The following is a 12,384-nucleotide window of genomic DNA, read 5'->3' as shown; positions in this document are numbered from 1 at the left end:
TTATTCAATGGGGAATTTTGAAGCCAGAAGTTTCTATTGCTTCAGCAGAACCTTTTTCGAGTAGCATATAATTGCTAGAGCCCCAAGCCCCCCCCCCCCCTCCTTGTCTGAAAAAAGATAAATAAAACTACAAAATTTATGTTGTAAAGTTGAATGTTCATGCGAAAGTTATATATTTTTGTTTATGTTACAAAAATCATTGGAACATGAAGAGAATACAATAAATAATTATCTATTTAATAATCATTATTTTGATTTGTTTATATTTAGGCATTTAGGTGAATGTAATCACGCATTGAAATGATCAAAATCGACTTGAAATGAAATGAATGAGTTAAAAATTGATTGAGTTAGACACGCGAAAAATTGCGTGTCTCCCTACATATTTTCCAATAAAAAAAATGATGGTGATAGAGAATTAAAATAATAAAATAAATAAATAATAAGTACCTGAACTAGTCGAAATATCGGAACCAAAAAGTAAAAAATATTTTCCCTATGAAATTCAACTCAGTAGAAATGATTTGTGAATATTTCTCAGATATTTTTCAAGTCTGAAGAAAAATTTATAAGGCGAGTTGCTAGACAGTTCTAGGCTGTTCATAAATATTTCAAACTTTCTCTTTCTGCAAATACTCACTTGGAAAATTCAAATTGAGTAATAAAATACTGAGGAAAAATATTGTCTCATAATAATATAGTACTATTTATTTCATTACTTTTCATTCTATTGTTAGAATCTAATGATATGGGAATGTGTCCATTATCCCTTTGAATTTAATCAGTGTAAATATTTAAGATATAAGAAACGTTTTGGAATATCTAATATTCAACTATTTTTTCGAACCTAAACTATCATTTAGATTAAAATTTGCCTACGATAATTTCTCTGTTCGAATTGCAGCAGAAAACTTTAAAGAAATAATACTGAAATTGAAAATGAGTCAATTGACAATCTAATGCAAAGTGTTCTCGCACTACAATTTAGTTTAACTATGTTTTTAATTTTCGTCTTTCTAAACGGACGAAGAATATGGCGGTTTTCCCAACTGCCGGAATGAGGTGCCCCTTTTTAACCTGGAAGTGGCGCCTCTGCGTAGAAGTCAGGCTCGTCGTCGTCTACATCTGGCTGATCTCCGTCAAGCTGAAACAAGAAATTCTTTCAGTTTCTATGAGCACGTTTGTTTTCAGACATCTATAAACAGCAGGGGGTAAAAGTTTCAGGAGCTATAAAAATAACCTTCTCAGATGAAGAGAGCAGATTTTGTGATTGGTTTCTTTCCAGTTTCATTGTTTCGTATTATTCATATTGAAAAAGAAAATGGCAAACTGGAGAATGAATTTATTGTTTGATAATTATTAGGCTCAGATAATTATGCATTAAAAAAGTGCAAAACATGCAAATATTAAAAATATGATAAATAAATAGATTTGAATAAAACATTTTTTGAAGGTTGTAATGGTTTAATTACAATAAATTTATAGATTTTCCCTATGATATGATGTAATAAATTGTCGAATAGGTACATATAAATTTTACACTTATTGTCACATAAAATATTTTTAAATTATGAGAAACACCATTATTCTACCATTCTACGCCACATGACATAATGAGACCGTTCACTTTGTCTGTAAGATTCAAATTACTAAGAACAGCAGTTTCCTCATTATCCATATAATAATAGGATGTTTTTTTTCGAGGTATATATCTTTAAGTTTGCATTACTGTTCAAGATGGCGACCGATTTAACAGCTGTCAAGTGATTTATTCTCAGTTTGGTTTGGCAATTCATCATGAATAAACTCACGCCTGAACAACGCTTGCAAATAGTGCAATTTTATTTCGAAAATAATGGTTCTGTGCGGAATACGTATCGCGCACTACGTCCATTAGCGATGAAGCGCACTTCTGGTTGAATGATTACGTCAACAAACAAAACTGCCGCATTTGAAGTGAAGCTAATCCTCAAGTGTATGTCGAAACACCGTTACATCCAGAAAAACTGACTGTTTGGTGCGCTTTATGGGCTGGTGGAATCATTGGTCCGTACTTCTTCAAAAAGGATGATGGCCAGAACGTTACAGTCAATGGTGATCGGTATAAAGCCATGATCTAACTTCTATATTCCTGAATTGAACAACCATGATGTCCAGGACCTGTGGTTCCAACAAGACGGCGCAACATGTCACACAGCTCGTGCCACAATCGATTTATTGAAAGACACGTTTGGTGACCGCCTAATTTCACGTTTTGGACCTGTGAATTGGCCTCCAAGATCTTGTGATTTAACACCGCTAGACAACTTTCTGTGGGGCTATGTAAAGTCATTGGTCTATGCGGATAAGCCACAAACCCTGAACCATTTGGAAGACAACATTCGCCGTGTTATTGCCGATATACGGCCACAAATGTTGGAAAAAGTCATCGAAAATTGGACGTCCAGATTGGACTATATCCGAGCCAGCCGTGGCGGTCATATGCCAGAAATCATATTCAAAATGTAATGCCACAAGATTATCTTGCGGATAAATAAAATTCATGTCAATCGAATAATCCATCGTTGTTTTATTGCAATAAAAGTTCTATAGTTCTAAAAAAACACCCTTTATTAAAAAAATGATATCCCTGATCGGGAATGGGAGAAACGGAATCTCCCCACCAGCAATATCTTTAAATTTGGCAACGCGAAAAGTTGTTTTAGAAAACAGATTCCAGGTCAAAAATATCATCAAATTTTCATTCGTATAAACATAATCACAAGGCTTACAACACAAATGGTTTAATTTAGCGCATCATTAAAAAAAATGTGGCAATTGTTGAATGATTCACTTTTTCTAATTCTTTTATTGTTGTTAACAGATATGATTATTTCTTTCTTCTCCCAAAGTACAAAAAACAAAATTTGCAATGTATTTTTGTTCTACATTCGTTGTTTCATATAGGAATCATATAGATGGTGTTTCATCTGACAAATGCGACCCAAATAAGAGACAGAGAGATATTTTTCTTGTGAGAGATCTCCATTAAACCAATGCATCGAGTACCTTTTACTTATATCAAGTGTTAGGTGGAACTAATAACTAGAGGAAGTTGATTGAACTTTGATGTTTTGACTCTAAATTTGTTTGTAATTCGATCGTTACCTCACAACCGTCATTTTCTATAATTCTGCATGATGTTGCAACAAAATTCAATAATTTATTGAACATTGAACTTTCAATTTCAGCTCTTCGAGTGAATTTACGAACAATAATGATTTCTGCTCTGATGTTTTTGAGCTTTGAAATTATAATATAGGGTCAAGTTAAAGTTGTCAATAAAACATTATAAATGATAAAACAAAGTTGACTCCATTTTATAATTTCAAAGCTCAAAAACAAGATATGAGATTTTTATAATTGACTTACAAATAGATCGATCTCAAATCGGGATTTGAATTTGAAACGATTTTTTTCAGCATTATAATGGGTCTTTTATCAATAGCCCCCTTCAGACAGGAAAAAGATAATCTATAGATGATGAAAGAGAAAATTTGTGTACTTTTAGAATGCTATAAACAACCATTCCAATTTATACGTAGAACATGTTAGTTAAGTTGTGAAATCGGTGAAATTCAATTCTCTCTCTCGTAACTTTATTGATTTACTGTGTTACCCTCTCTTTGGGTCCATTGAACAATTCGATTACATATACGCTCTCGTCAAAAGCATGCATACATATAAGACCCTCTTTAGGTTTCCCTATACTATAAACATAGAGGATACAGGGTGATTCACCGGGATGACCTATTAGACGTTTATGGGAAACTAATCATAATTTTGAGCTGAAAATTTGCATATTGGGGTTTGAGACCATGATCTTTCTCTCTAAAATATTTTCAGATTTCTTCAACTTCCGGTTATACCAGAAACAGACTACGACTTTCTTATTTCAAATGGCACACCCAGTATATTATTGCATCATTAGATAGCTTCTTTGACGACAATTTCGGCAACATGCACCTTACTTCATTTTGCTGGAACCATCTCTTCCAATTCCTTATCATTCATTTCAGGTCAGAAAAATATCGGTACCTAATCAATTCTGATATAGCGATCAGAATTGGCCGTTTGAGGGACAGCTTGATAATTTTCAGAAAAATATGGGCCAATCACTCCACCAGATTGAATTGCACACCTTACAGTGACTTTTTGTGGGTGGCTATGATTTTCCATGATCAGCAGGCTTTAGTTCTTGGGTCAACTGAACCTTATAAGGGTGGAGATTCAAATCCAGATACACCATAGCGTGCCGTAAGAGTTGCCCAAATATTGTACGCGCCGAGGGATGGTTAAGTTTTCTTCAACCTTTCACTTATAGCAGCAATATTTTCGATCGAGCATGCATTTCGATGATGTATGGGCTTCATATCAGTAACAAATCCAGACTCTACGAATTTTTTCGATTTCTTACAAAGTGTTACGCTAGGGGGCGTAATAGCTACCGTCGAGTGGAAAAATGAATTTTACTCGAAAATGTTTCATATGAAGTTGAAGAAAAAATATCATCACTATAATCCTTTGAAAATTCTCTATCTTTTTGAATTATCACTTCCGATTTTACGACATTAAATAAGGGTAGTTGAAAGGGAGAAATCTGATCCATTGAAATGCCTGTAACTTTGGCTCAACATTTTTGAGCAAATTAGATCTCGTCTGAAAGATAATATCTTGTTGATTGAGGACAAAATATACTCACGATAAATTTGTTTTAGCTGCCTTCGATAGGGGGCGCTAAGTCAGAAGTGAATTGTTTTGTTCATTTCACTCCGAAATTTCAAATGTAATGTTTAGATTTTCGTAACAGAAACAGAAATTTCATTAAATTTTCATGAAAAAACTTGATGGTCGCAAAGCGATAGTTTCAAGCGTTCTGAAGTTATGGCCGAAAGAAGAAATTCTTCTTTGATGCACTGCGAAAAACCAAATTATGTCTTTAAGTTCTGACAGAAATAGATATCTCATCAAATTTGTATGAAAAAACCAAAAGGTCGCAAAGCGATAGCTTCAGGCGTTCTGGAGTTATGGCCGAAAGAAGATATTCTTCAACTGATGCACTGAAAAACTAAATTGTGTCTTCTTTCGGCCATAACTCCAGAACGCCTGAAGCTATCGCTTTGCGACCTTTTGGTTTTTTCATACAAATTTGATGTGATTTCTGTTTCTGTCAGAACTTAAAGACACAATTTGGTTTTTCGCCGTGCATCAGTTGAAGAATATCTTTTTTCGGCCATAACTTCAGAACGCCTGAAACTATTGCTTTGTGACCTTCAGGTCCAAGTTTTCGGAAATAACAAACATTTTGGCAAAACGCCTTATACGATTGGAACAAGCGCGCAAAAATAAACAAGGAAACAAAATGACGAATGATAAGCGAGCGTGCTATATTGAAAACTTTCCTGAAACGCTATCTTTTACTAGATCACACAATATATCCGTCATTCGAGGTATCCTTGCACTTGTTGATTCTTGGCACATTCGTTCGTTCGTCGGCGTATTAGGACAAGGAAATGAAGAAAACAGTTAGGCACGTGTTGTCGCTGAATATTTGGAGGGCGTTTCCATTTCCGCTGCACGTGACCGCAGTCTTCGTTCTTATCATCGTCTATTTTTGAGTGGAAAGGACATATATCAGATCTGTGCGTTTATCGTATCATCTGATAAAGGGACCATTCTACTTCCGTATCTGATACACCTTATCCGGAAACTTACGTCATCCGTTTGGGGAAAATTTCGAATGGAATTTCGATATCACTGTTGTATGTTGTGGTATACTTTTTTATGGGGTTTTGAATAATTTATTTGACAGTAAGAAAGTCGATTTCGATATCTATGAAGTGTACACCTAGGTACCTATATCAAATATTGGACAAAATTGTTGCCATGGGTTATAAATACTCATTTTGGTTCAATAATAAACCTTTGGAATCGTTCAAGAGTTTAAGGAAGACAAAATTTCAATGAGCCCTGAAATTTCACGTTTTGATTGCCAGTTGTATACAAAAATTAATATGAAAAATTCATTCTTTAATTCCATAAATATACGATTTTCAACAAGAGTGCAAAAGCTCCTGATTCTGAATCAGGTTTCAATATGTATCTTGTTCCAAAAGAGTGTAAAATTACATTTTGTTGAGAGTAATACACGTAGGTAATTCTCCTCATGTGTTCATGCTGCTTATTATAATGGTTTGAAGGTTTATGCGAAATTTCATAAAAAAATTACAAATGAATACGAATTTCAACAAAAGTGCAAAAGCTCCTTATTCTGAATCAGGCTTCAATCTGAATCTTGTTCCAAAAGAATGTTAAATGACATTTGGTTGAGAGTAACACCTGATTTTCAGTATGTTTTCATGCTGGTTAAAAGGTATGTTCATGCGAAATTTCATGAAAAAATTACGAATTTCAACAAGAGTGCAAAAGCTCCTGATTCTAAATCAGTTTCCAGTCTGAATCTTGTTCCAAAAGAGTGTTGAATGACATTTTTTTGAAAGTAATACCTAATTTTTAGTATTATTATTATTATTACAAAATGGATAAGAGAGGAGGCATACAAGCCTATAACTCTCAGAAAAAAAAACAGAAAAATTCACATAACACCAATACCCTAAAATAAAGAAAATGCTAAAACGACATTAAAGTATGTTTTCATGCTGGTTATAAAGGTTTGAAGATTCATGCGAAATTTCAAGAAAAAATTACAAATTTCAACTAGAGTGTAAAAGCTCCTGATTCTAAATCAAGTTCCAATCTGAATCTTGTTCCAGAAGAGTGTTGAATGACATTTTGTTGAAAGTAATACCTAATTTTTAGTATGTTTTCATGCTGCTTATAAAGGTTTGAAGATTTATGCGAAATTTCTTTACAAATGAATACGAATTTCAACAAAAGTGCAAAAGCTCCTAATATTGAATCAGGCTTCAATCTGAATCTTGTTCCAAAAGAATGTTGAAGGACATTTTGTTGAGGGTAACACCTGATATTTAGTATGTTTTCATGCTGGTTATAAAGGTTTGAATGTTCATACGAAATTCATGAAAAAATTACGAATTTCAACAAGAGTGCAAAGCTCCTGATTCTAAATCAAGTTCCAATCTGAATCTTGTTCCAAAAGAGTGTTGACTGACATTTGGTTGAAAGTAATACCTAATTTTAGTATGTTTTCATGCTGGTTATAAAAGTTTGAAGATTCATGCGAAATTTCATGAAAAAATTACGAATTACAACAAGAGTGCAAAGCTCCTGATTCTAAATCAAGTTCTAATCTGAATCTTGTTCCAAAAGAGTGTTGAATGACATTTTGTTGAGAGTAACACCTGATTTTTAGTTTGTTTTCATGCTGGTTATGAAGGTTTCAATATTCATGCGAAATTTCATGAAAAAATTACGAATTTCAACAAGACGCAAAACCTCCTGATTCTAAATCAGTTTCCAGCCTGAATCTTGTTCCAAAAGAGTGTTGAGTGACATTTTTTTGAAAGTAATACCTAATTTTTAGTATGTTTTCGTGCTGTTTATAAAGGTTTGAAGATTCATGCGAAATTTCATGAAAAATTAGGAATGAGTAAGGATTTCAACAAGAGTCCAAAAAAAAGTCCTGATTCTAAATCAAGTTCCAATCTGAATCTTGTTCCAAAAGAGTGTTGAATGACATTTTGTTGAAAGTAATACCTAATTTTTCATGTTTTCATGCTGGTTCTAAAAGTTTGAAGATTCATGCAAAATTTCATTAAAAAATTACGAATGAATAGGTAGAATTACAACAAGAGTAAAAAAGGGCCTGCTTCTGAATCAGATTCCAATCTGAATCTTGTTCCAAAAGAGTGTTAAATGACATTTTTTTGAGAGTTATACCTGAATTTTAGTATATTTTTATGCTGGTCATAACGGTTTGAAAGATCATGCGAAATTTCATAAAAAAAATTTAGAATGAATACGAATTTCAATAAGGGTGCAAAAGCTCCTTATTTAATGTTATCATGATATTTGAAAACATTCCTTCATTTCATTTCGGAATTGCAAATATTTTTGAATGTTTGATTCTTGCTGAGTTTTCGTTGTAATGAGAACCTAGGTATTGTGCAGTCAGTTCTTAGATTTTCTACACTGAACTATTTCAGTTGACACGTTTATTCTGGTGAAATGAAAAATTACAATTGTAATAATGCGAACCCCTATTCATCAATCTACTCCATTGCATTGCGAATATGCAGCTGTTTATGAATAATGGATATCGAATTCTTTGGCAGATAAATATAGATCAATTATACGCCCTCAAGTGTGGATATTCGTTGGTTCTGACTTACACGTGTAATTTACACCAGATCAGTCAACCGCCAAGGAGTACACAGATATCGGGTTATGTCATTTCAGACGGGTATCTGTTTTGGTTTTTGCAACCGATATCGGTTCAGTTTACAAGGACGTTCTAGGGTTTTGGCGAAAAAAGGAAATTGATTCTGTTTGGATGAACAACTGCTGTTTTAATATTTGTCTATTATAATCTATTCATTATTAATACTATTGAAAAAAAAAATTGGGAAGCAATGATGAGTAGTCGGGTGCTATTGAGCGGTCATTCATTCATTCGTCATTGGAGAACTCTATATAGGTAAATGTGGTATCCAAGGACGCAATTTCCGCATGAATAGCCGATATTTTGCTTGAATATTCTATGGATATCACGTTACTACGACACACAATTCGGCACGAAGATTTGAATTGTTATTATAAAGGATTTTCCAATGAGAGGTTTAATTTTGAATAGCTTGCTATCTTGGTAGCTGACACTTCCGAAGCTTTCTTCTTTTGACATTCAAAAACTATGCCATTACTAAAAATTCAACGATACACGCTTCAATAACGCATTGAAATTTCAAAATTTCCTACAAAAATGGTGAAAATTTTTGCAGCCACAATTCGTAAAACTAAAGCATTTTTGGGTTGTCGTAAAGCACCTTCTCAGCCGGTAATAGTGGAATTGGCGGAAAAATTTGAGGGACAAGTTAGTGATATGAAGAATCGAAACAGTGTGTATCGCTCAAGAACAATTGCTGCTGTAGAATGTAATGTGGACGAAAACCCAGGTTAGTCGATTCCTTGTCGATCATAAACGACATTATAGATAGGTAGGTACCGTATTTAACCGATCCCCCTGGTAATAAAAGACTAATAGTTATTAAATTTTGTGCAGAAATTCATTACATTTCTTGAAAAAACTATTTTAATAATGAAAAAAATATTATTTTACATTATTGAAAATTATGAAATGAGGGTAATTTATAAAATTTTATAATATGTCACAACCGGAACGCCTATGGTTTGCAGTTTTTTCTTCATAGCTCTTTCAGTTTTTGGAATATTAAAATCAAATTTGAAATATAGGTTACGTTTTAGGGTTTTCATCATTCACTATGCCGAGTGATTGTAACAAAATACAGAGAGATATTTTTATGGGGGGCTTGACCCCTCAAAAAATGAACTTTTTTACAGTACGCCGCGGGTGGATTCTAACATATGAAATAATTTCAATACCTTATTCATAAAATTTTTGGTCTCCCGTAATTTTTACGCATCTGCGAACGTTATCGAGAAAAAAAAAGAAAATCATTTTTTGTAATTCCCTACATTTAATTAAAATTTCTAAATAAAGTAAGGAACCTGTAATCAACATTGAAAAAAAAACTCTACGTCTTTGGTTTGTAATCTAAATTACAAGTTTCTTCAAACAATATGGTTGTGGGTCTTGTTGTTCCGGATTGTCATTGTTGTTATTAATTTTGGACTGATTACTTGCCATGCTTAATACATGTATCTATATTTTATATACTATATTTTATTTCCTTTTTCATTATCTCGAAACAAGTGTTTCTACACTTATCGAGACACTAATGTTTGTTCTTTGATATTGTTTGTGTATTGTTCATACTGTGGATTTCTGAATAAACATGATTATTATTATAATAACTAAAAATAAGAAACCTAACGAACCTATATATTTCAAAGAGCCTTGAAGAAAATAACTAAAGAAATCTTGAAACTTTAACGCTCTGTAGTTTAGTGAGGCAGTGTTTGCAGACGCCTCTGAAATCCCGATACTGAATTTCGAATCCACATCATATCACAAAATGCGTAATTAACTTCATTAGAAGAACAATAAAAGAGTACATCAGAAGCTCCTGATTCTGAATCAGAGTCCAATCTTAAACTGGTTGCAAAAGAGTGAAATGACATTTTGTTGAGAGCAATAAGTAATTTTTAGTATATTTTCATGATGGTAATAACGATTTGAAGGTTCATGCAAAATTTCATGAAAAAATTACGAATGAATACGAATTTCAACAAGAGTGCCAAACGACCAAAGATACTGATTCTGAATTAGGTTCCAATCTGAATCTTGTTCCAAAAGAGTGCTAAATAACATTTTGTTGAGAGTAATACGTAACGAATCTATATTTCTAATTTGATCTTAACTCAAAATCTGAAAGAGCTATGAGGAAAAAAACTGAAAAAAACTTGAAACATTAACGCTCTGTAGTTCAGTAACTAAGCGTTTGCGGACACATGTTTCTGAAAAAAAAGTCTTATTTTGACCTGAAAAATACGCCCCTGAAATCTTGATACTATTTTGAATCAAATGTAGGTATAATAGGCATTTTGGAAGTAGTATCACAAAATGCGTAATTAATTCCACTAGAAGTAGGTTATCATAAAAGCGTGCAAAAGCTCCTGATTCTGAATCAGGTTCCAATTTGAATCTCGTTTCGAAAGAGTGTTAAATGACATTTTGTTGATAGTAATAAATAATTCTTAGTATATTCATGCTGCTTATGACGGTATAATAGGCAGTTTGAAACTCATAACACAAAATGCGTAATCAATTTCACTAGAAGTACCATAAAACCGAGCATAAAACTATTACAACAAAGTTCACTGATTCATTCTTTTAAAAACAAAAACACGATACCAACTCAATCATGAAAATTCCCAATCGAAAGCAATGAAAATAGCTGATATCCACAGTTTCATAGAAATCCGACCTTCCTATCAAACAATTCAAATGGAGCTCTCGAGAACCATTAAAACAATCGACGACAACATAGTGGGCTCCGTCATCTTGCTGCCATTAATCATGAACCACTTGTGTTTCACACAAAACAATAACGCATTGATGGAGATAAAAGCACAAATAATTAACGATAAAACGAAAGGATGTCGAAGCATTGTACACTGATGCAATGCAGATGATATTATTGTTTCCACTTATTCATCAATCATACAAGATTTCTCGTTTTATTCAGCATACAAAAAGGGAGATTACGCATGAATTATTACGGTTAATCTGAATGTGTTTTTCAGATTTTTTGAATGGGAGTTCTCGATATTGTTGTTCATACACGGTGTACCGATGAATAGGAATCATCTCTGATATGTCTCATAGTATATTTGCGATTCAGATATGTACGTTCATTAATGTTTGTAGAGTAGGTAACAGATATTGCCGTACTTTTGAGTATTGAAAACAACCCTCTGCGAGAGGGCGTTGCAACCCCAAGAATTTGAATAGGGAATAGGGGCGAGTAACATCTCATTTCAAAGGTCCCTGAATTTCTTTTTGAGAAATATCCGACTCGAATTTCTGAGAGCAATATTTTAGCAAGAGAACGAATTTATACTTTCGATCGTCTTATTTTATTGTATACAAAATAAAGGATTATTCGTTTTGTCGTACCGAACATAAACGTAAATAAAACACACTTTCATTGAGATTATCGATAAAATTTTCATTCAGTATAATGCTTGGATGTTCCCATCCCATTATGTGTGGAATACAACATCATTTGATCTATTTTACATAGGCGCACAACTTTGCTTCCGGCGTTTGTTTTCCGAAATTCGAGGCTTTATTGTAAAAAACTGGTTATACATTTATGATTCAAAGTATTTTCCATCGCTGGCCACTACTTTCTACCACCTTTCGGGCAGCGTACGAATCCCGCGTTGAAAAAACTGGTCATCTTTTGAAGCGATCAACTAAACGAGCCAATGTTTTAGTTATTCATAGTACCGGAAGTGCTGGCCCTGTGCCATTGATTGAAATAAGTGATAGTCCGCGGGAGCAACGTCTGGAGAATACGGTGGGTGAGGTAGGATTTCCCATTTCAACGTTTCCAAGGATGTCTTGTTGGGTTTGACACGAGTCTTGATCAAGTAATGCCTCCAATTCTGCATCTTCGAAAACCTTTTCTCTTCCACCGCCATACTGATCTTCGACGTCAAAATCACTGTTCTTGAAGCGAAGTTGTGCACCTATTAGTATTCAAGGTTATTTTCTATGAC

The 12,384-nt window shown here is 33.5% G+C and overlaps 1 protein-coding gene across 6 annotated transcripts in view; it reads right to left on the bottom strand.

Moving 5' to 3' along the window:
- Positions 1 to 687: 687 nt before the first annotated feature.
- The window catches only part of LOC123673903 (anion exchange protein 2), a 171,495-nt gene continuing 159,798 nt past the window's right edge, over positions 688 to 12,384 (bottom strand). For all 6 annotated transcript variants that reach the window (XM_045608660.1, XM_045608665.1, XM_045608661.1 and 3 more), the window contains one exon: positions 688 to 1,144. In XM_045608660.1, the coding sequence (XP_045464616.1) occupies positions 1,073 to 1,144 (72 nt within the window). In that variant the 3' untranslated portion in view covers positions 688 to 1,072. The remainder of the gene's footprint in view (positions 1,145 to 12,384) is intronic.

Source organism: Harmonia axyridis, chromosome 2 (assembly GCF_914767665.1).
Source record: "Harmonia axyridis chromosome 2, icHarAxyr1.1, whole genome shotgun sequence".
Lineage (NCBI taxonomy): Eukaryota > Metazoa > Arthropoda > Insecta > Coleoptera > Coccinellidae > Harmonia > Harmonia axyridis.
The sequence above is the reverse complement of the archived record's forward strand: the minus strand, read 5'-3'. Positions and strand labels throughout refer to the sequence as shown.